At 44.0% G+C, this 25,456-nt stretch overlaps 1 protein-coding gene across 2 annotated transcripts; it reads left to right on the top strand.

Moving 5' to 3' along the window:
* Positions 1-651: 651 nt before the first annotated feature.
* LOC105188613 (ATP-binding cassette sub-family G member 4) lies at positions 652-24,587 on the top strand. 2 transcript variants are annotated; one of them, XM_011150158.3, is made up of 12 exons: positions 652-1,139; positions 2,140-2,480; positions 13,939-14,056; positions 16,590-16,779; positions 18,428-18,573; positions 20,179-20,417; positions 20,634-20,939; positions 21,221-21,387; positions 21,608-21,776; positions 21,877-21,977; positions 22,129-22,470; positions 22,572-24,587. In XM_011150158.3, the coding sequence occupies exons 2-12, from the start codon at positions 2,285-2,287 to the stop codon at positions 22,728-22,730; spliced, it is 2,133 nt and encodes a 710-aa protein (XP_011148460.1). In that variant the 5' UTR covers positions 652-1,139; positions 2,140-2,284; the 3' UTR covers positions 22,731-24,587. The 2 variants fall into 2 exon arrangements, with proteins under 2 accessions (XP_011148460.1, XP_011148461.1); XM_011150159.3 differs by having other exon boundaries at positions 1,137-1,280.
* The last annotated feature ends 869 nt before the right edge of the window (positions 24,588-25,456 follow it).

Here is a 25,456-nt window from a genome sequence, read left to right as displayed (position 1 = left end):
ATTAAGTTCGAACGAACTTTGCTCGAGTCTCAAAAAGAAAAAAAAAAAAGTGTCAGGACCTCGGCTGCACTCTCCTTTTTATAGCGCGCGTATTTCAGCCGCGCGAGTCATTATGCCCAATGATTTCTCCAACGATTAGTCCTCTTGGACGCTCGGAACGGATTCACGGAATAAGCAGCGACGACGCAGGTGCACTTGGCGCTGCCCGCGTCTCACCGGCGCGGCGTCGACGAGTATAAAGTCAAATGGTCATATTCCAACAACAGTTGCACAATATCATGATCGCGTGAACGAGAAAATGTGCGAGGGTCTTGTTCGCGACACAGATGCGCCTCGGGTTTTCCAGCATTTAGCGATTAGTTCCGCAGGAATTTGTTCTGATATTCACACGTGGTACGGGCACACACACACACACACTCGGGAATAAAGGAGACAATTGTCGGCACTCGGCGATTCCTCGTTGAAATTATCGCCGACTCTCATCATCAGCGTGTATTACCACGAGGACCTTGATCCATCGGCACCTCAGTACTCATCCATCGTCTCTTTCCGTCGCGCGGCGGTGCAAAGGAAAGGGAAAGGAGTGCGTACGAACGGGAGGGAGACGAAAAAGGGACGCGACGGTCAATGGCGATGGCCGCGGTGCAGTCGCGGTCTTTAACTCAGTTGCTTTCGAGCTGTCGAACGGAGTGCATTGCGGAAAGAGAGAGGGGTGTCGTTAAACTGCCTTTTCCCCACCTATTCGCCTGTCCTGCCTGCCTGCCTGTCGCCTAAGCCTGCCTCGTCGCAGGCTTTGTTATCAAGAACGCACGAATACGTCCGCACTTGGGAGTGTGCCGCGACACGCGCAGTCGTACGGATTTACGTCGCGAATAGTCATCGCCATCGTTATATTCTCTCTTTCTCGCGCAATATTTTCTTTTCCTCTTTCGTACGCACGAGTTGTCGACATGCGCTCCGTCGCACCGCCGAGTTAACTTCGTCGTGCGCGGACGAGTCCCCCTCGCCGGCGAAAACGGGAGTACCGACGCGTAAGAAGAGTTTGCGGTGTGAACGCACCGCGGACAATGTGAAAATCAGTCGACCGGAACTGCGCTTCTCTCCGGTTTCTGCTTGGCTCTTTCACTTAGCGAAGAAAGGTATCCGAGAGAACAAGTCGTCTCGAGACACCTCGCGTATGTGAGAACATCGAGTTGCATCGTGCACAGAGACAAATTAGGAATGCGAGCTGGCAGTCTGATTAATAAAAGCTTCATGACGGATCAAACGTCAACACGAAGGTAAAGGTATCCACGTGGAAGCCCCGTGTGCCTCGTTCGAATGCGGTTAAAGTACAACCGAACGGATGTATCAACACACGCAATAATAATAAGGCGATAAGAGGCCGCGGTCGCGTTACTTTGTCCAAAGCTTTGTCTGAAGCAAAGTCGTGATTTTGCAAGTCGATCTGCGTACGTGTTGCTTCTTTTTCTTGACGCTGTATCTGCCTCGTGCGTGGAGTTTTGCTATTTGCAATCTTTCCACGGCGCTCTCGATGTTCTGTCGCATACGTTGACATGCATATACGATCATGTCTAACGTGGTAGCAATTTTGTGTAATTATTATCTGATAATCTACGTATCGATCGAACGAACGCAGATTCCCCTTCCTCTTTTTGTCACTCGAACCTATTATTTTGCACCTTGCACGATTTTATCATGCGGTGCAAAAGTCGTTGATGCCGCGTTCGTCTTTACGGCTGATAAACAACCAGATAACATTTGCACATGTGCAAATGCAACAATCTCGATATTCCGCTTTTTACTTACGATTTCGCGCGCGTCTGTTTATACTTCCATCGACTATACTTGGCTCGAATGAAAATAAGGAAATCGCCTGTGAGGCGAGCTAAATGTTCAAAGACCCGAGAGCTTAGTCGTGGGACATCCATTCGTTCGATCGACGATCGATGAGTTATCTGAGATTAAATGAAACTTGCTCTGAAAATAATCTTCTCGTGAGGAAACACCTGGTCTTTCCGTCTCGAACGAAGTCAAACGTATCTCAGAGAAACAAAGGCCGCGCCCGCGCCGGCCGCCACAACTGCCGGCGCGGAAAACTGAGTGCATTGCATTAAGTGAGCGAAAATGACATTGCAGGCAGGGTGAAAAATATCGTTCCCGCGTGTTAGTCTCGCGCATTAACCGATCCCCGATCGACGTGCAACGAAACGAGATCCGAGAGACCGAGCGGGATAGAGCAATTCGGACGAAAGCGTGATCCCGCCGAGAGAAGCTCGAGAAAATGAAGCTCGAGGGAAATTGCTCGACCGACGATGACGACGTCAATGGGATTTTATTGCAACCTAGGAAAAGCTCGACGGTGCGCCTGCAGATCGTCCCGGCGCAGCCCAAGACGATCACGCACCTGCCAAAGAGGCCGCCGGTCGACTTGGCGTTCAGCGACCTCACATACAAAGTGCAGGAGGGCCGGAGGAACAGTAAGTGCACACGTTCTACTTGATATTCTTCAAGACAGCGAATCCGCTCGTATTTCCGATCATTGTCACGTACATATTATGTCATATTTTCATGTTGACACTAATCCACGGGTGCGTATCGATCGCGCAAACGCGGATGCGCGCTCGCATCGTTTATGCGATCGTTTGTGCGATAGATTGAGCTTCACGTGATACCTCGTTACATTATTTTCCGCGAGATCCGGAAGCGCTAATAATTTACCTCGCAAAAGTTACGTCACTTTTCTCTCTTTTTTCTATTTTTTTTTTTTAATAAACACGGCATTTTTTACGCGCGTAATCGCGACGTTTTTCGTAGTACGTCGATGTTCAAAGAACCGAGACGATTATTCGTCCCTCCGGCATCGCTCCGGATATAATTAATTAAACATACGACAGCTGACATTCTGATCCCAGCCGATATTATTCTATGCACATATGCGAAGCGCTTCTAAGTCGCATTCTAAGTCAGCGTTCGGTAGATATCACTCGTTCGTGCACGGATTTTAGTTGAATGTTTCGTAATACCAGCATGCTGGGCGTAACTTCAGGTTCTCCGTGATCGTGCGAGTTTTCAGAATAAGTCGGAATTGTAAGATTTAAACACACTCTCGGCACTTATGCGCGCGCTAAATAAAAGAGAACCACTGGCCAGACGCATGCGCGTCATATTGATATTCACAGTCGATGAAACGTTCATTATGCATAACGTATATACCACCTTGATCAAAAAGTTTCAGGAATTTATTCAGAAAATTAAAAATACAAGTTTATTCATCAAAATCGATATTGTCCCCTTCAAAGTACTCTCCATCGACTGTAACGCACTTATGCCAGCGCTTGATCCAATCCTCGAAACATTTTTGATACTCGGTTTTCGGTATGGCCACCAGAGCCGTCTTCGATTTTTCCATTATCTCCTCTTGGTTGCTCTTGACGCGTTCCCCGGAGCGGTTTTTTGAGTCGACCGAACAGAAAGAAGTCGCAGGGAGCCAAATCAGGCGAATTCGGTGGCTGTTGGATGGTATTCGTTCCGTTCTTGGTCAAAAAATTGGTGATAACGATGGCATTGTGCGAGTCGATTTCATTTTTAAAATCGTAAAAAATCGAAAACACGCACAGAGGCAGATGTACTCAAGACGGCGTAACTTTTACAAATGTCAAGCTATGACGCGGAAATTTGGTGGGAATGTCAATGACAGATGTGGCAACCTAACCAAAAAATAAGAACTCAAATCGGGTGACTGAGAGCACCACACACAGTGGTCGTTCTTGAAACTTTTTTATCAAGATGGTACGTTGTAACACTGATTGACGCTTTAACAATTTCTTGTGTAAAAAAAAAAAAACGTCTGAAAAAACAGTCTGCAATCAGATTGCGTTATAAATCATAAGGTATAAAAACATTGTGCCCTTGAGCAGCATTTTCTTTTAACCTCTTGCATTATTTGCACCGAGCATGATAAAGTGTTTTAATTGAGCACGGTAAATGCGAAACTAGTCTTATGTAATCTTGGTTCCATGTAAACTAAAGGAAATTACCGAGTTTCGTATTCCCCCAAATATGGTAATAATTAATCTCGCGAGGGAACACGGAGCCAAAATTTCCACATCAGTAATGCTTGCAATTCGCTCTTTAACGCGACGTTTCGCAGTGAATCGCTCATTCGGTTGCTCGAAGGGAAAAAGGTAAAAGGAGGAAGGGGCGACCTTCGCTTGGTTTCTCGCCATGTAATCGCCGTAATGAAGATCACATTTCGATAAACGACATTTGCTGTTGCTAATTATCGCAAAGAACGCAATGCGTACATGACGCACGTAACAGCGGCGTATTGTTCGCCGTATGATGTTGGATGATCAAGTATAACCACTCGCTGCTGAATAATTGCGATTAAAAGTGCGAGTATACGTGGCTCATGTCGCGATATCGCGAATTAGCTTACTGCTAATTGGGAGTAGCCATAAATCTTCCTTCCAATATAGATCTCACGGTTTTACGCTTTTATTGACGATGCGTGCATGATAAAAAAAGAGAAAAGATTACATGACTGCGATTGACCCGGTGGTTGACTATCGGCACATTCATTCATTCTTTCTCAATTCTGAGCTCCTCCTTCAGATCCCCCCTCGTCCTTTCTGATCGCGGCAGATTTATCTCGGCGCAACGATCTAATCGATTTTATAAGCAAATTAGCTGTGCGTATTTACATTTCCCTTCTCTCTCTCTCTCTCTTTCTTCTTCCGAGCCGAGCCGAGTCGAGCCAAGCGAAAGAGGGGAGCAAAAATGCGGTTGGTTCAACCGCGGACGATTTTCACGAGCAAGCTGTGTGTGACTGACCGGCCGAAAAAATATTCATAAATATTGGCAGTTTCGTATCCCCTCGAGTTATTTTCCACGAGTTTCGAAAACCGGCTTTCGAAGAACGGGTAGACGGGACATGCGACAAATCGACGAAGTGTAAACTGGTTTCCGACATGACATTGACCACAGAGTGAAAGTGCAGTTACTCGCGTGCTGGTTGCGTGAAAGAAATGCGTGTCCCGCACATGGCGGGATGCTGCGACATCGCGGAACGCTGCGCGTAACGCGTCGCGATTTCTCTCTCATACACCACGAGGACGCACTTTGTGACCGCTCACGCGGTTATCAGAACGCAACATGGACGGAATACTCGAGATAATGCAATCCCCTGCGCCGCCGGGCGGCACGTGACACGAAACGGATGTTTCCGATGGGTTGATCCCGCGCGAAATCCAAGTGGCAATATTTGAACGACTACGCGTTTAATAATGGCGGTGCTTCTTGAAACGCTTCTCGAATCGCTCTTTATAGTTGTCGATGATTGCTCCTTACGATCGGAATCCCCTCGAATCGTTTTCTTCGCAAGCAATGAACGTTATTCTGCTTCTTTGAACTTTGTTATGTGAACCCTAGCGATATACAATGCACACGACACGTTCAATATTATCAAATTTTCTTCGTTACGAGTTTCTTTCTTCCGGCGAGAGATCCAAAGCGCGCTGCTTATCGATTACGATGAGAGCGGAAGACAGTGGTTTTAATTAATAATAATTTCACCCGGCCAAAAATAACGTCTTTAGCCGAAATCAGAGCTCGGGTCTAGTCTGTGCGCGAAGGTGCGAGATGCCGAGCGAAGGGAAGCGCCGAATAATTCATAGTTCGCATAGGTGACTCGGCCACATCGAACAAGCGTGAATATTTAGGAAACTTTGTAACACGACCGTTAAATAATTCAGCTGCGGGGCAATAATGTCACCTGTTGTGTCTATTGGTATCAATGCACTGCTTTACACCGAATCGATAATTTAATAATAATACCAGGAAGTGGCGGCGAACGCCGCGTGACGCAAACTCGCGTATCGCCGGGATCGATTTTCCGTAATTTCCGCCGCATCGCAACCATTGTTGCGATATATGCGACATTTCGCTGTACGCCTTTCGACAGAAACAGCCGATATAGCTCTATAGCCGTTCTATAGTCGCGGCTATTTTACGATAATTTCAAAGCTACTCACGCACATGACGCGTCCAACACTCTCGTTCCATTTTTATAGCCAGCTACCTCCGTCGCGCGAAATCGTATCCTTCTGTCGCACAATTTGTCTCAAATGAAGGTCGGTCGATGTTATGCCGGACCATTTTGCCGCTGTTTCTCAGAGTCATTCGAGTTTCTTATCACGACGACGGAATCGATCACACGTAATGCTATGTTTTCATCGTTCTTTATTTCCCGGTGTCTCTCGTGTGAATTATTTCGGTTCCCGCGGCCTGATTTATGAGCGATACGAACAACGTGTACATTCCTTCGCGCTCCGGCCGGAGAATTTCGGAGCAGTAAAAGCGGCTGATCCAGCAGGACTGCGTGTTGCGGCGAGTAGGATAGCGGCGGTAATTTTGCAAGAAGGTCAATTACGGTGTAATATCCTCGACGAGGTTTCCAAGGTACGTTGATTATATGAACGTGTTACACTCGAGTCCACGGTGTAACGCGGCGTTACCTGGACTGAATTATCTTGTATATCCACATTTCTCGATTTATGTGTAATTGCGCCAATTTACAGCCGGAAAGGACTTCTTCCGGTACAGCAAACAACTACACGTCTCCTGATATCCTCGAATGTGCTTATATTCGATCATATACTTTTTCCGGAAAATCGTCGTTTTACACCGAGGAGACACAATCTCAATGCTGTGATTTTTCTCCGGGAAGCAACAGCGCGGTTGCTACGCCCTCCGTGCAAAATCCGCGCCATTCGACTTTAATCGTCGATTAAAGATCACGTAGCAACACGTCGAGCGGTAAACATCGCCGAGCGGGGGGCCTTTGTTCCTTCTTATCGCGACTCACAAGCCCGTGGTGGATCGTTTCACTTGCAACAGCTGTAAGATAAAGACCCGTTTCACTAGCATTGCCCACGAATTGCCGTTCTACTTACATCAGGCCGCGGCTGGAGAGCCAAGCATGATTTGTCTAGCTTCGCGCTCGTCCGTGAAACGAATGAATCAGATGCACATACACACGCACATACATACGCACGAGCAATCATGCGTATATATTAGACGTGACACGCACGTTAAGTGCACCTCGCAATCCTCGCGAGAAATCACCGGAAAGCTTCACGTAAATAAAGCATGACGCGGCACTTTGAATATCTGAAATCAAAATATTTTCGATGTCATCGATAATGTATCGCATCGCATCGTATCGCGTCGCATGGTACTTGATAAAGCTGACTTGGAAATCGGCGCCGATCGGTGGATGCGATGATGCAAGCGGACACTGTGTGTGTGTGTGTGTGTGTGTATAACCTGCGGCCTCGCAATCTCCAACACGCAGCACTATTATGTTCTCTTCCAGTGATGTTACCTTGCGGACATTTTAGTAAGAAACTCGTGTTCCTATCAAGGATAGGCAGTAATTAGGTACTGAGCGCGTGACGCGCTCCGTACCGTGTTTTCATTCTTTCCTATTTCATTCCCCAGATTGACATCGCTACTGTTGTTGTCGAGTCGTCGTCTACGAGTGAATTACGCGCGGTCCGCTCGTACACAATACTTCGATAAATCAATTCTGGCGTATCGCGTAACGCGCGGCGGCGCGACACGAATAACAAAGTTTTTTAGCGATTGTGCGAAACGCCTTCTCGCGACTGTCCTTCAGAGTCGAAAAAATATTTTTCTCTCCTTTTTATTTTTGTTCTCCAAACTTCCAGCGGCCGCTGCAAATGAGTGATCTTTCTTATCACACGTTCATCCAGATATGCGCTCGTAATATGTACGCGGAAAGATACTATACGACACTTGGGATTATGCTCCGAATTGTTTTCTTATCACAAATACGATACGAATTCTATTCGTCATTGTTAACAAAGTGATAGCTGCTTTCGGTCGCGCTGATCAGTTTCGTTAACTTATCTAGGAAAAATAGCGGATACACAAAGAAGTCAACACGTAATCACGTGCTCGTGATAAGCCAGCGATTCATCGAGCGAGTTTGTACGATGCATCAGCACTCGACAGAGGCAAACTTTTTTCCATAAAGACGCGCCGAGACGAGTCGCTTGATCAATTGATACCGGGTTAGATAAGTGACGTGACGCGAGAGGCGACTACACTTCAAACTCTACATTCCATCTGGCACTTTTTCGACTGTTTCGCAATGTCGAAGGAACGTAATGATCTTGATGTTCATCGTCATTGATCTTGATGTTTCGCAACGGTTTGAAGAGCAAAGTGCACTATCTACATGCTGGAATGACAGTACGACCTACATCGCCAGCATGATCGGACAAGATGTAGCGGCATAAACGCCATTGATGACACTGCAGCCTGCCTCGTTATCAAATGAGAACTTCGCACTCTGTTATTAGTGTTCTTTACTAATTGTCATGTTTCTCCACGACTTTCCGTTTATTAAATTATTAATTACCATGTTAATCCTCATCGGCGTGTGATATTCACTTTGCGATGAACCTAAGGCACAATGAATCGGCCGCGAGGCCGTCCGTCGCTCATATCGTGTATCCTTGCACCCGGGTATCATCGTTTTTGTTGCAGTCATTAAAAGAAGTGTTTATCGCTAATGTTTATCCATAAAAAACGACTCCGAGACACGTCCGTCTTTATCCTCGACGTCCTTCGGTTGAATGTAAAGAAAAAAACAATACTCTCCAAGAATGAATGACGCTCTTCAGTCGCGAATCGCGAGATTCGAGTTGCGTTATCATACTGAGAGGAAAAAAGAGGAAAGAGGAAACAAATGTCCAGTTCTAACACCTTGGAATGAAACTGCCACGGGAGGAAAATTCCTCCCGTGCAATAATCGGAATAACTTTCCACGGAGGTGTCAATGAGGAGGAGTTGCGGCTGTACGCCGACCGAGATTTCTCCGGGAGTTATCGTGGATCTCATGTCGAAACTATCGCGATTCAAGTACATCGGAGCCATCATCTGACGGCATTACATTCGACTGATATCCGCGGGATTATGCTATATACGGTCGCGGCGATGTGATGTGAGACATTATTGTGCGGCCGTTTGGTCGATTGCAAAATAAAACGAAGAAAGTCCCGCGGCCTCCTTAAGATAAATAGGTTGGCGTAAGATTTTGAGACCTGCCTCCACACACACACACACACACACACACATATACATATCCGTCTTTACGTACTCTGTGTCCGTCTGTCCAACTCTTCACCTCTCATTCTTTCTTCTATATTTACACGTATACACGAGGCATGCAAATAAAGGCGCACCTGTGCGCGCGAGCATTCACATATATGCACACACACACACACACACATACACACACACACATTCTCTCTCTCTCTCTCTCTCTCTCTCTCTCTCTCTCTCTCTCTCTCTCTCTCTCTCTCTCTCTCCTTGTATATTTAGCGCAAACGATCGGAATAAATTAAACGCCGTACAAAAAGGTCGTCAAGCGTGCTGCAACAAGTGAGTTTTTTTCGTAATTCGCGATTTGCGTAATTCGGCGCGCAGCTTCTTCCACGATCGAAATTGACAAACTTAATCGGCCTGCCCCCCTTTCTCTCTCTCTCTCTCTCTCTCTCTTTCTTTACGTGAATGCAGGATTCGAGTTAATGCGTCATTCACGCATGGTCTGCCACATTCCACGTACGCGACCAACCGGTTGACATGTAATGGTGAAATTAGCATCATATGCATATTATTACAAGCGCATTGGTACTTTGTACACTAATTTGCAGATACTTTGTATTTGCCGACTGCGATACAATTACCATAATCGCACCTCCGAGCTATGCAGGGGAATAGCGAGCGATAAAAATAAAGTTTATCGATAAATTTAACTTCTATCTTTACTTCAACTGCTGACGTGATGGAAGCTAGTTTGGACCGATCAGATCGAGTTAATGGAACGTACGATGCGCGTACGATGTTGAAATGGTCTTTATATCTTACATGTCATGTTACATGATATATCTTTATATTTTAGAAAAATTTTAGAAAGTTAACGCTACCTTTGCAACACGGAATATATCAAGCAGCGATAAGTATGTCATGTTCCTAATATGATTTTTCTAATGTATTAGAGAGAGAGTGTATCACAGACCGCTGCTCTATATTGTCTAGAAGGCGGCCGACCTTCGTTGAATACGATACACAGCGTGAGTCGCAACGAGCTGTGAGTCGTTTGTGCTTACCGAGTATACAACGTGGCTGTGTATCCAAGAAATAGTCGCGTATCTTTAGACGGGCGCGTAAAGCATCTATTTTTAATTACACTGATCATACACATGTAGCTCTTTGCCATTGACAAAGCAATCGTCAGCGCAGCGTGCGCGCGGGTCATTGCTTTCTCTGTTCGCTTTTCGAGAAACAAAGACCGGGTCAACAGTGCGTGCACTTTGTGGACGTTCCTTTTTCTTTAAACAAACCGCTCGTTCTCCCGCGCGCGATAACGGTGCTTGCGTGCTCGCTGCAGCATGTGCACACGTCATATCCAGAAGCGCCAAGTACAGTCAGCGTCAACGTGGTACAAATCGCCGTAGGAAAAAGGCTTAAACGCCGTTAATTTATTCATGAATCGTTAACATATTAAATAAAGTGACGACTTTTGCCATATTGCCAAAGTGTCTTTTGTCGAATTGGTTACAACGCCTTGTTACTTCGGCTATTTATGAACAGCGCGATAAGTACAAGCGTGGATAAGTTCGCGCGGTAATTTACGATCTCTGATATTCGCATATCGTATAATGCTGCGCGTGTGCGCGCGAGGCAACACTAGTTCGTAGAAAGATAATTATATAAGATCAATGTGTTATACGGCCGTTAGTAGTCGCGGAGCATAATATTATGAATTCAAGCAGCGAGTAGATAAATTATCCTAAGAAGCGGTAGATGATAACGCACGTTAACCCATTCCGCGCGACGTGGATGTATAAGATCTTTCTGCAGAAATTAGCATTGGAAGTAACAACAGCAGCATTTGTGCCCAATCCGAGGAAACGAGCGTGACGTTCCATTTAATTGACAATTATGGTATCGTAGCTCTTAAAAAGTAGTTGGCACCGAGTTGGGCAAAAATAGGCAGTTTGACGCGCGATTTAATGTCGCGCAATTGCGAACATGACATCCCTGGAGAACACGTAATTTCAACTTCCTTCTGTAGATCCGCGATAATACGTCATCAATGGACCTTCAACTATAATTTTGGCCGTCGTTGATTAATGACTACTCATGTAGTCTACGATTACATTAAATATTCAGAGATTCCTACCCGTATCCCACTCTCTTAGTTAACCTTCATTCATCATTAGTTATCTGTTCTGAGTTCTACTCTGAGAGTATTTATGCGCGTCTAGAGCGAATTAGAAGCAGTTCACCTTGAGTCGGAATCAAGAAGTATTTTATTGTCTCGTTACGGCTCTTCGTCGTCCGGCTCTCAAATATTTACGCACGTGACGGCTCGACGGTACTCCTATGAATGGCGTACGTGACACCGACGGTATTTATCCTCGTCAGGGAATGTTAAATTGCCACTTTACGTGCATACGTAACACTGCGGTCTCATAGGAAAGCAGCACTAACGCGAAACGTTCATACGTGAGCGTAATGCGAACGGTTGCTTCAAGTCCGATTACTTCACCGTCACTTTCATGCGAAATGTTCAATTAGGCGATGACCAAAAACGAACGAGAATGATCGGCGACCTGTCTTGCGACGCGTTTTTTTCTTCTTCAATGTATTACGCAAACTAAGCGAACTAACTAACTAGCGAGCGAAAAATCTCTCGCGATATTTTGCGGTCGTCCTCCTTGAGACGAGTCCTCTCCGAGTGACTTTGGCTCACCGCAAAGGGGTGTACTTTTAGCTGTACTTTTGACGGAATTTTTAACGTCAATTCGCGCTTTCGGTTCGCTTGAATTCGTCACGGTTACGTCGAGTTTCCCGAGTCGGCGGGTGTCCGCCGTTCTGCTGAGTAGAATCCATTGTTTCGCCGATTGTACGGTTCATTGCGTGAGAAGCTGCACGCGGTGAGCCTTTCGCGCGTCAACAATATGTCGACATGCTCGTTATTTTTTTTTCTCCGTGCTTGAACGATAATGATGATGTAGGTAGGTAGGTAGGTAGGTAGGTAGGTAGGTAGGTAGGCAGGTAGGTAAAGTAAGATTAAACGTCTCCGGTTAAGGGGACCACGTGCGATTGCTAAAGTGCTATTCAGGAATTGTACATGATTTTGAAACGAGCACGACATCTCTCCCCGCCAGTGAAATCGAGGTACGATATAAAACCAGGGAGTCAAGATATACGACTCTTGACCTTAATAAGACAATCGGATTCCCCGCATCCACTGTTCCCCTACGTAGCGGATGACGTAGGTATCCGCTTTCGGTATGTACCCGCTTAGATATCTTTCTTTGTTTTCGCCCTGTAAATTAACTTTGATCACGATACGCTCGTCTAAACGTGAAACACTTCTCGTATTTCGCGATTAAGAAGATCACGTCTGGCGCCGCGTTGTGAAATGACTTTGGTCTTTGCTCGTACACGAGACATGCTCCTCGAAAGAGGAGATGAACTAAAGCGCGCCGGACGAAATTTTATCAAAGTCCGTACCGGGCAAATGGTGTTGCTTTGGACCGTTTATACGACACATGAATAATAAGCGGATATCTTACCAGCGATATTTTGCATCTTACGCGCGCGTTCTAAGGATACTTCTTTCGAAATATAACGAAAGAAATTTCTCTCTATATACAACGCATTGCAATACCTGATTGGCAACCGATATTCAATTAAATCGATATCAAAGAAAAAAGCCGACCCTGAATATTAATCATTTGCTTCAGTGCGTTCTGATTAACTAATATGCATAATAAAACAAGCAAAATAATTAAAAGCTAGGAAAAGTAAAAAATTTAAGGTGAATCTATTTTTGTCGAATTAATACGTACAAATCGCGTGTGTGCGTATGTGTTCAGTTTTAGTGACAGAAACGTTCGTTTTTACTTCTATTATTGCATTGTATTTTGCACCTCACAATCGAGATTCAACAATCGAACTTGAAGTGATTCAACTTGGGTTTCCTGTGTTACAAGCTCGACAATTAAATCGGTCTTCCAGCTCTGCGGTTACTTATGAATCACACATTGGACAAGCGAATCGACACTATTCGCGGGTGCGATGTAGTGTGCAAGCTTATTCATCGTGTGGACTTTGTCCTGTCCTTTCTTTCCGATATCTCGTATTATGCGTTACTAGGGTACATGCAATATTAGTAGCTCTCTGATGTCACGTAAAGCAGAAATTATGCTCGTGCAATCTTGGTACGACGATTGATCATTACCAACGGACGGACTATCATTCTTGTTAAAAAAAGAAAAAGGGAAAGAGAAAAGAAACAAATGTTTAGTTCCAATTAATCGGCGAGCGTTCATCGAGCGTTCAACATCAAGCAATACGTGGTTAATTGCTAAATTGATAATTATTATCCGAGGCATGTGCGAGCTTATCTCTAACGACTCTGCGACGTTCACGTGCACATTTTAACCCGCAATTTATTGCTCATTCCACGTTATCCATTCTCATCCATGGATACGCATTTCATGTTTCGTTCGTGCGTTTTTTCACGATAATTAGTATTCATTAAAAGTAATTGTCGCGTGTTCATATTTCCGCAAATGTTACGTACACTTCAGCAAAAACGCGTCTCTGACAGAAAGATAAACTTTAATCTAATCCAATGTAGCTGATTGCAATGTAATTACAATAACAATATTACGGTGCAATGGTGCAGTTGCATAAAAAACAATGTAATTAAGAACGAAACTTAATTCTTAAGTAGTTTTCAAGTTGACAGAATGATGCGATAAGTGAGAAATTCTCCTTTAATTCTTGCACAAATTGGTTCAACAGAGTTTCGCGTCCTACTTTCAGATACGAAGACGATCCTCAAATCCGTCAGCGGCAGGCTGAGATCTGGCGAATTGACGGCTATTATGGGCCCTTCTGGCGCGGGGAAATCTACGTTACTGAACATCCTCACCGGATACAAGTGAGTCAACGTGCGCATGGAATTTGTACACTCTGCGATAGGGTTATCGTGTATTGCTAATAAAAGAGTAATCGCGCGCAGAGAGACACGTGCACACAAGCGCGTGTCCCTTACATACCCACACATATACGTATATTCGTATATTCAGATAAAACATGAAAGGCCTCGTATAAACTGATCGCAAGGGAAAGACACACGTAACGACTTTCTTATTTTCGTTATACTTTATGACGCGTTTACGCGTCTTCACATGCAACATTTTTTTCATTACATTCTTATCTTGCGACGAGATCTATCATCTTTTTGGTCCCAACCATATCTCCATCTTATCGCGAGGTCATCGAGAGAAGAACTGTACGTTGCTCAAAGCTATTTGCTTTTTCATGCCTGGAATACGCGTCAGCAGGCAAAATCGGAATTACGCCGTTAGCGATCTGTCGAGCAGCTACCGCTTGAACTACCAAATAAGACTTCTGTGAAAAATCAGCGCCTGTCACCTCAACTACGTCGCGACAAACGCGCGTGACACGCGATGTTGGGAAAACGGCGGATAGAAAAGTCATTTTGCGCGAGACTTTGGTCCTCGTGCGTTTCCCTTTCATGTCACGCGACAAAAACAAGAGCGTTGACCCTCGATGTTCGCTGCACTCTCTCGGAACCACCTCACACAGTCATTGTGAGGCACGGTGTCATCATGAGCGCTCGACCGCGCACGAAGGATATTTCGTTCGCATAATCTGCCGCGACCTCGCGGGCACTTTCAGTTTTTATCGAAACGGTCCGTTTCGCTTTCTTCGCCAGACTGCGATCTCACTTTCCTCCGGGAGACACAATCTCGCTTTCTTCGTGTTTCGCCATTACGAAACTACAGCGGTAGAAACACCGATCGCCGCTGGCCAGATGAAGGTTAAGGCGATAATGAAAGAGACGCGTTCTCTCAACAAGATGAAAATAATCGCACCTGCCACGCGTTTTCATTATCATTGTCACGTGCAATACGACGATCGTACGCTATACTGGAATGCCGCTGCGAAAGCGGGCAAGTTGAGTATTATTTCAAATCGAATTATCGTTCCCTAGGTTCGCGGCCCGTAAACTTTCTACCTCGACATGCTGTCCTCGATCGGTTGGCTGCTTCGAAGCGTTCTGCTCGACGACACAAACGACGCGTTTGAACTTCTTTGTTCAGGCGTCTCGGAAGAGAATCATGAGAATCATGGCTGGAGGAATGTGAAATCTAGCTTTGACAAACATTACACACAAAACATTGTCTTTCGTTGAAAACGGCGCATTTTCTTCAAGATATTTAACGTCATGATCATTACGGTGAATAAAATAGTCGGTATAATTTGTTTACACGAATGTTTCCTTGGTTTTACTGTCCTAAAGAAAGTAGCCAGCATTTAAATGTAGCCTTCAGAGCGTGATTCGTCAAATGTTGTCTCAGAGATTTTCTGTTCGATATTCAGTATCGGTAGAATTCCTCTTTCATCCGGTCGAGTGATAAAGAGGCCGATGTCGAGACGCGTTTTCGTTTCCGTTCTATTTTGTGGGAATTGTACGACCGCTCGCTCGTCGCGAGAGATCAGCGCTAGTTTCAGCGTTCTCACCGTGTATTTACCTTTAAATTGTACAAGGACTTGGAAGTGTCATAAATTGACGTTCGTGCAGCAAAGATTGATCGCCGCCAGGCCATGTCTCGAGTCGGTTGCATTTTTTCTTGACGTACAAATCCGACCTCGTTAATTGGCCCGTAAAACGCTTTTCATCAGCGCGATCCGCGGTGTCGCAAGGGACAATTTTGTATAATCACCGCTGGCAAATTGGCTCTTTCGCGGCAATTGGCGACACGGCGATGTCAGATTTTGACATCGAATTCCGTTCAAAGCGAATATTTTTCCCATAATGCAGTGACGGAAGAAACGACGTGTGTACACAATGTAGGCGACAGCGAAATATTCGCGAGACATAAACGCGGCGATTTCTGGCCTTTCTCGATTATCGCGTACGTTCATACGCATTTCCAGGCCAGTAAGTTTAATTTCTTTAATTATTTCACGATCATACACGATTCCAGAGAGTTTGCCTGCATGGCACAATGTAATGTACCGCGTGTCGTGCGTAAAAGTTGTTGCGCTTCATTCGCTCGTTCCTTTTCCATCATATTTTCCAAACCGGTTTCACGACCAATCACGATATCCGTGTGAGTGGTACGGCGGTACTCATCCACGATTGAAAGCGCTCGCGAATAATCTGACACTGAGAGTTTCTTCCGTGTATGACGTCGGAAGATTTATATCTTCTCGAGGTGATCTTGTTGAACCTTTTTCAACAAGGTTGACAGAACGTTCACGGTTCGGCTCATTAACAATTCCTTTTAACGCGATCTATGCCCTCGAGATCGAATAAATTAGAAAGAAAATAAATAACGACGAGAGTCTCTCGAGTCAATTTTATAATATTGACAAATATTCGGATAAATGAGACTATTAGAGAGACTTTTGCAAGCTATTCATTAAAAATATTTTACCAGGACGTCAGGTATGGAAGGTTTGATCACAATAAATGGCCAGGAAAGAGACCTCAGTGCCTTCAGGAAGCTTTCCTGCTACATCATGCAAGATAATCAACTTCACGCGAATCTAACGGTGACGGAAGCCATGAAGGTTGCGGCGAGCCTCAAACTTGGTTCACACATCAGTAAAGTGGAGAAAGAAGAAGTGGTAAGCTGACTCTCTTATCAGATTCGTTGGTCTTGTAAGAGATCTGACACGTCGGAATGCAACAGCGATGCGCAGTTGCTTCGTTTATTCTTGCCAAATGTTCTCATCGTACTTTGCAATCGTACTTTGCATCGTACGGTGCAATTATCTCACAGCTGTAATCTATCGGTCGTTAGAAAAATTCCGTTCGATCACGAAATTAATTATCGCTCGTATAGTGACGTTAAATACAAGGACATTACGTGCACGGCAATATGTATGTGGAAAAAAAAATTAATAAAAAATATAATTCATATATATATGTATTAGGTGTACAAATGAATAATCCAAATTATTTTAAGCAGTTATGAAATCAATTTTAAATTGAATAGATTTTCCCGCTCTTTTATGATTATGCAATGTTGACATATAGCTATTAAAAAGAACATATAGTTTGGCGAAAGGCCCAACATAACCTTCAAAAGTATTCAGTTCAGTACAGTCGAAAATGGCAACAGACAAGGTGCATATCCGATACTGCATTCTTTACGAATTCCAACAAGGAAAAATGCTGCAAGAGCGTGCGAATCGATTTGTTCCTTTCTCGGCGAAAGTGTTATATCGTACGATGTGTGCGCATTTTGGTTTAAGCGGTTTAAAAGCGGTAATTTCAGTCTAATCGACAAACAACGCCCTGGAGGCCCTCTGAAGTGCGATAATGATGATTTGGAACAACTGCTCGCTGAGAATTCGGCACAAACACAAAAAGAGCTTGCAGAATCTTGGGAGTAACGCAGTAAACGATTTCTAAACGCCTACATGAGATGGGAAAGATCCAGAAAGAAGGAAAATGAGTTCCGCATGAACTCACTGAAACCAACAAAAATCAACAAGTGGCAGCGTGTCTTTCTCTTCTCAATAAGCAGCGTCGAAAGTCTTTCTTGTGGAAAATCGTTACGGGCGATGAGAAATGGATACTCTATGACAATCCGAAACGCAGAAGGTTCTTCTCTGCATTTGGTGGGATATCAAGGGCGTGCTTTATTATGAGTTGTTGGAACCGGGTGAAACAGTTACTGCGGACTGCTACCAACGTCAATTAATCTGCTCGAGTCAAGAATTGAAACGAAAACGCCCGTATACTGGCAAAGGAGAACGTTCAGTGAAATTGTTGCATGACAACGCCAGGCCACACATTGCTTCCAATACAAAAGACGCCATAATGAGTCTTGGCTGGGACCAGACATTGCTCCATCCGATTATCACTTGTTCCGGTCGATGCAACACGCCTTGTCCGATATGCACTTCCAATCAGTGGATGAGATCCGAAAATGGCTTGACGACTTTATCGTGTCCAAAGACGTAACATTTTTCCGAGATGGAATTCATCAGCTGCCTGAAAGATGGCTTAAAGTTATAGGAAGCAACGGCGAATACTTTGATTGAGCGATTTAATTTACTTTCTTTTAAAATAAAATAAACCTTGAATGTAGCTGAAAAAAATTGGATTATTCATTTGTACACCTAATATATGTATAATATATAAATATATTTTCTTTTCCCTCTTTTATTCATACGTCTCTTCTATGTCATCGAACAGAAGCGTCAATTTGTGCAACGAAACCTACAACTTTTTTCATCAATGATTCATTGGCATTTTACTTTTTAGATCCAAGAAATCCTTGAAACACTCGGCTTGTCTGAGCACCGTCACACCATGACCTCGAACTTGAGTGGTGGCCAGAAGAAGAGGCTTTCCATCGCCCTCGAGTTAGTCAACAATCCTCCTATAATGTTTTTCGACGAGCCAACTAGGTGAGTTTTGTATCTTGCGCGAGGCAGCAATCGTAAATTATTATCATTGCACACACTCGTCACTTGTGCATTAATTTTATAACTCTGACATATCGAATGCGAGATTACACTCACAATGTGTCAGTGTTGCAATGCAGAAATAAATTTTTTATAATTAAATTGCTTTATCACCATTCACCAGTGCATAACAATTTTTTGACTCCACGATGGACGATCTTGCGGATTGAGCAAGTTGTTGATAATAATAAAAAGGAATACAGAAAGTGTCATAAGCATAAGTATGTGTGTGTATGCGTGTGAGTGTGCGTGTGTTCCACTACAAAGTTCTCAGTAAAACGACCCAGGCAATACCTTTCGCTTTCGCTGATCGATGCCCATGAAAGAAATCCTGTTCCGTCTTAATATAATTTCCTTAATCGAATGCCAGTATAGTCAATGCCAATGAAATGAACTTGCTCTTTCTTAAGAACGCGGAATGTACAAGTCTCAATAAACATCACGCATCTTATGCGTATACGTAGTTTCCCCCTAGAACTTTTATGAGTGTCATACGCTTCGGACCTGCGACTCTGTGAAATCAGCATTGTGGAATCCGCTGTAACAATAATCGCCGCTAAGCACAGCAGCAGTAGCGTCTTATTTCAAAGGTTCATGTTCGCTTGCGTCCTTACGCGAAACCCGAGTAATTCCGGCCACTTCGATTACACACCGCTAACGAAACGTACGACCGATTTATTTGTTATTTTTATGCATTGTATCAGAGAGAATCGTATATACTTTATCTTTTCAAGACGACCAAGCTCGAAGAGCTCGAAGAAATGCCCGGGTCATTTCACTCAGTTCGAGACGAGGTATAAGAGAGTACATAATAGTCGGTGAAAGTAAATGATCAATGTCCCGTTTTTGAGACGTTTTTTCTCGGCGGATACTTTCACTGAAACACAGTACGTCGGATTTTTGTGCACACGTATACCGTGAACGACGAAAGTATCACTGCTATCTGTCCGCTGTTTCGACCATCTCGATAAATGACTTCGTTTAGCCTTCCGTCTAACGATAAAAACGGCGCAAATATTCCATACCAGCACCGCGGGACATGTTCAAAACTGGTAACCGGTACCTTGACACGTAGCGCCAAACGTTTCCGCAAAACATATCTCATTTCCAACCGGTTCTGAAAAATTGTTCCTTATGGCGCTGGGTTTCGGCATGTCAAATATGTTCGGCGCAACCGGTCCTTTCAAGGCCCGGTAATTGTCCGCTATAACTTGCGCTGGGAAGTCACCTCCGAAAGCGAAAACACCGAATTAACCGACGAATTAACGTCTTATATGTTAATCGTCGACTAGTCTAATTCGAATCTACCTGATACTTTCCACGCGATTACAAAAGATCACGCGAAACTTTTAACGACGCTCTTTAACAAGCTTCTTTAATGCCCCTGTCAGTCCAAACGACATTTCTTTATTATTTTCTCCTTGTTGTCTCGCGTTCTCGCCTATACGACAAAAGACATAACGGCGGTGTGGAGGCGAGGAGATTTAAGTAGCATGCGATAACACTGATTGAACCCAGAAAATTGATTATACGGTTTGTCCGCCGCAGCGGCCTGGATTCCTCGTCTTGCTTCCAATGCATCTCGTTATTGAAGACTCTTGCACGTGGCGGCAGAACGATAGTCTGCACCATTCATCAGCCGAGCGCGAGGCTCTTCGAGATGTTCGATTCTCTCTACACCCTGGCCGAAGGTCAATGCGTCTACCAGGGCTCCACGTCGCAGCTGGTAGCATTCTTAAGGATAATTGGCCTTAATTGCCCGAGCTACCACAACCCGGCATCATTTAGTAAGTTTCCGTCCAGGAGACATTGTGGAAGATGATGTTACGCTCAAACGTTCCTTTACTCCCGTCGAGATTAAGTCAAACGATTAAGTCTGACGATCGAATTTGAAAAAAAAAAAAATATACATATACGTACCGTCGTCCAAGAAAGTGTTTTCTTCAAATTCAACGATCATAAATTTGGTAATCAAAAATTTGATTTCCCAATCTGCTTTCCAGTCATCGAAGTGTCATGCGGCGAATACGGCGACAACATAAAGAAACTGGTGAACGCCATAGACAACGGCAAGTACAACATACGCGAGGGCCAGCCGTTTCCCGAATTGAAGGAGGGAATGAACAATTGCACCGCCGCGACCGGTATCCTGAAGAACGCCGAAGAACGCACGGAGAAGGCGGCGAACATAAAGGATAAGAACGACGTGAGCAACCTGAAGGAGGAGAAGTTTCCGGACAGCAAGTCGGACGACATTAACAACGGGAAATTCATTTCCACCTACGCCACGAATGACATCGCTAAGCAAGGTATAACACCTCCTACGCCCGTGTAACGTGACGCAATCATGACGACGCGCATCGAGCGCTGCTCGCGGCATTGATTATTTCTCGCGGTGCGACACAAAACGCAATTGTATGCGAGTTCAGACGTTCGCCTCTTTTTCCGCCTCACTCGGGCGACTTCGTACAATATTCCCGTTGTACGAACACTCTGTCGTGAACTGAGGCTCGCCCGTCTGACGTGTTAAATATTCGTAAAAATGCGCATAACAATATGACGGAGAACTAGAGCGCGATTGACTTTTCAGCGATGGACGTTGCGATAACCGTTGACACCGATAAGAAGGACAACGCCAACGTGGCATTGCTCGAAGAACAATCCATTGTGGTGGCGCCCGAGAGATACGCCACGTCCGAATGGATGCAGTTCTACACCATCCTCAGGCGCACTTTCCTCTTCAGTCGCAGAGACTGGGTGGGTATTTGAAAGAGAGCCGAGAAGTTCCTCTCTGCTTGGCGGTGTATGCGTGTGTCGTAAGTTCGGCGAACTCTCTCGCCGAAATAGTCGACTGAATCTCCCCAGCGCGCCTCGTGTACACTCTTTTGTTATTCTTTTGTGCCTTTTCAGCGTCGAACGGCTTTCTCCCCGGTTTCGTACACTCCGCAATGCTTATTCGTAATGTATGATTTCGCAGACTCTCATGTGGCTGCGGTTCTTTGCTCATGTCCTGGTGGCGTTATTGATCAGCGCCTTGTACTACGACATCGGGAACGACGGCGCCAAAGTACTTAGCAATCTGGGATTCCTGTTTTTCAACATGTTATTCCTTATGTACACTTCCATGACAATCACTATTTTGTCCTGTGAGTCTTCTGACCTCTTCTTCTTACGCATATCGACCACGCGATCTCACGTCGCACGCGGACACGCGGTAGCTAAATCCGTTTTTCTGCTTACTTCCAGTCCCGTTAGAACTGCCTGTACTTTTGAAGGAGAACTTCAACAGATGGTACTCCTTGAGGGCGTATTACTTAGCAATTACCCTTGCGGACATACCATTCCAGGTAAGACCGTAAAGTTGAAAAGCAAAAAAAAGGGGGAAAAAGATAACAGCCGACAACACAAAGTTCATCTTACGGACCGGAGTTCATCCGGCGATACGTCGCTGAAACAAGCAAGATCTGCTCACACGTCCTCTTCTTCCTTCCTTTCCAGACGATATTTTGCTTCATGTACCTCTCTATCGTGTACTTCCTCACCAGCCAACCGGCGGACACCACACGATTCTCCATGTTCTTGGGGATTTGTCTATTGATCTCTTTCGTCGCGCAATCAGTGGGCTTCGTGGTCGGTGCCGCGATGAACGTGCAGAACGGCGTGTTCCTGGCGCCAGTGATGTCGGTACCGTTCCTCCTCTTCTCAGGCTTCTTCGTCAGCTTCGACGCGATCCCGGTTTACCTACGATGGATCACCTATCTCAGCTACATCAGATACGGTTTTGAAGGAACCGCCTTGATCGTTTATAGCTTCGGCCGGGAAAAACTGAAGTGTTCTCAGGTAAGATGAGCATTCAGGTAAGATGGGCATTCGAAATCGTATGTCGCCGTCCGGGTCGGCAATCGATCGTTCAATTGACGCAAGTAAATGCGTGTTTTCAGGTGTACTGCCACTTTAAGAATCCGGAGACGACGCTGGAGGAGCTCGACATGCTCGACGCTGACTTCAACCTCGACATTCTCGCTCTCCTGCTGATATTCGCCGTGCTGCGAATTTCCGCGTTCCTCTTCCTCCGTTGGAAGATCAAGAACGTCCGATAGATTGCCCGCTGATCGTGCACTTCCAGGTCCGAGTACAGTCAGACACGGTTGAGTGCGGACGTGGCCGGTAGCACGGTGTTGCGTTCTTCCGATAGTTATTTTCCGATATTAGGCAACGACGGACGCGTGTGTACATGTATAATCAGTAATCTCGTATGATACTTATAAAACAACGGAGATTCGAGTTACGACGTGTATCGCTGCGGCAACGGAACAGGGGAAACTTGTGCAAACAGTGGATTTTCGTGGCATTCACTTGGCGACCACCCTCGCGAACAATTAAACATCCTTTGTCGAAGGAGCACTGTACGTTTCGAATGTATCGCAGAAATATGACTTACTCTCCTTCGTGCTTAGGGTTGCTGAGTTTAGTTGGTTTAGTTAGGAATAACACTAATGTAACTTATTTATCTCTAGTTTAGTAATACGTACACACACACACACACACACACACACACACACACACACACACACACACACACACACACACACACACACACACACACACACACATACGCACATGCATACACACATACATGACGACGGCTGGTAGTTACGACTGTAACGTATTTGTTCAGGGTACTTTTCTCTACGTTATGTATATCTTTTCTTTCCTATTATACGTCAGTAACACTCTCGTTAGAACGCAACCAAATACCCACGTCTGTGTTGGATCTACCGTCGACTAAGTCGGAACGTTACGTCATGCGACGCAATTATCGCGCGACGTAAAATAAGAAGCGAAACGAAAGTGCTTCGATCGTGGCCTTTGGGAGAGCAAAGGTCTTCCGTCGATCACTTTCGGTCGTGTCTACATTCGTGGACGAATACGGGGCCTTGATTGATAATGTGTTTCACGAGTGACTCTATTCTATCCACCAATGGCTGTGAGCTTAATGATGCAAAAGAAAATACAAAGGATTAGATAAAATTAATGCGAATGCTCGTGCGTCTCATATAAAGATACACCCGAAGTCGAGACTCACGAGCGTACGAGTCTATCTTGCCAGATTAATTGTATGTTGAAGACCAATATTGTTAACATACTTTATAAAACAAGGCAGTCCTGACAGATGATGTCGAAACGAGCATTTACGCGCTTCCACAAGAGCTTACGACTATTACGAAGAAACAATAGACGAACTACTTTTGCGTGCGTTTTTATACTTGTGCCACTTTTTATACGCGTGAATCAACAATCGTCTTGGTAATAAATCATGATATAAGATGGCAAAGCGGAGCATTTCCAAAAATATATCTAGAGGGAATACGGGAGGGAATATCGCTTTAAAGCGATACTTTAAACCTACATACGAATTTCGTGAACGTTCTCACGATTCACCAAAGTTAATTGGTTTTCGACGTAAATTATAATGCTGCTTATTAGTTAATTAAAATCAACGAATTACGAATCGCACTAGTAGAATTATAGCGCTCGAACGAACAAGGACAACTATTACGATATCGTTTATACTTAAGTGAACAATGAAGAACAACAAGAGTACATCGAATGCATAATCGGTCGCTAGTAGATATACTTTTGTAAAACACGAAGTGCAACGAGATGCATGTACCTGTACTGGTTTGGCATAATCGTTGCTATAGTTTATATTGCATATATGATGATGAAATAAAATATGCTTTTCATAATATGTTCAACAAACTCTACTAATCCCTTTTCTTCATCTTTTTTAAACTTTTTTGAACTTTGACTGCTAAAAACACCGATAGAAGTAGAAGCAAAGGAAACTTTAAAAAAAGTATATGTACAACTAGCTGACGGAATTATCTTAAGAGCCCTATCTTTTAACACATGAGAATGTAAAAAGATGACATTAAAGCGTTATCTAAATTAAAGGATTTTATTATATCTTTAGATTTTATTATATTTATTTTTTATATTTTTAGATAAGTTTATACGAAAATATTTATAACTGTATAATAATTTTTGTTTCTATGTCACGTCTCTTCTATGTTTGCGTTTTTATGTACCTATGAAAATATATATACGTAACCATCAATTATCATTCGATAATTGACGTGTAATTTCTGAAAATTATATGTTACTCTAATTACTTTAAAATGTCATCCTGTTTTTCTTCAACTCGAGGATTTGCCTGGACGTAGACGAAAGCTTTATAGCAAATAGACACTGATGCGTATGTGGCAAGTCTCTATAAGATATTTTAGAAAGTAATAGATCAGAATAGATATATCTACGTATTGTTTCGCGACTAAACAAAATAGATTTAAATGATAAAAAGTATTACGATGTACGCAAATATAGACACGCGAACAATTATGAATGGATTCATAATGTAATTATATTTCAATATGTTTATGTGCCAATGCAATATCGATAGAAAGATCCAAAGCATTGCTATAAAAAAGATCAGCTATAAACATCTATAAATACCATAGGTAACATGTGCTCCACTAGGTTTTTTGTTGTAATTTCAGAGATGAAATCCGTTAATGACCTGTCGAATAATGAGTGGTATAAAAACTCCAAAAATCGAATGTGTAAATATTGTTGAAATGTGTTCATTATTAGACAAAGTGTGTAAACACATTTATGCAGATATATTATCTTCTTTTATTTCAATTTTATGCTCCGTTTCTTACGAAAGCATATATTTATATAAATTGTCAGCAGTCTTCGGTAGCCAAATAAATATTTGGCTCAAATAAATTCATTAATATATATCTGACGGGCACATTATGTC

Source organism: Harpegnathos saltator, unplaced genomic scaffold, assembly GCF_003227715.2.
Source record: "Harpegnathos saltator strain DR-91 unplaced genomic scaffold, Hsal_v8.6 scaffold431, whole genome shotgun sequence".
Lineage (NCBI taxonomy): Eukaryota > Metazoa > Arthropoda > Insecta > Hymenoptera > Formicidae > Harpegnathos > Harpegnathos saltator.
Note: the sequence above shows the minus strand (reverse complement) of the source record. Positions and strands in the feature narration are given on the sequence as shown.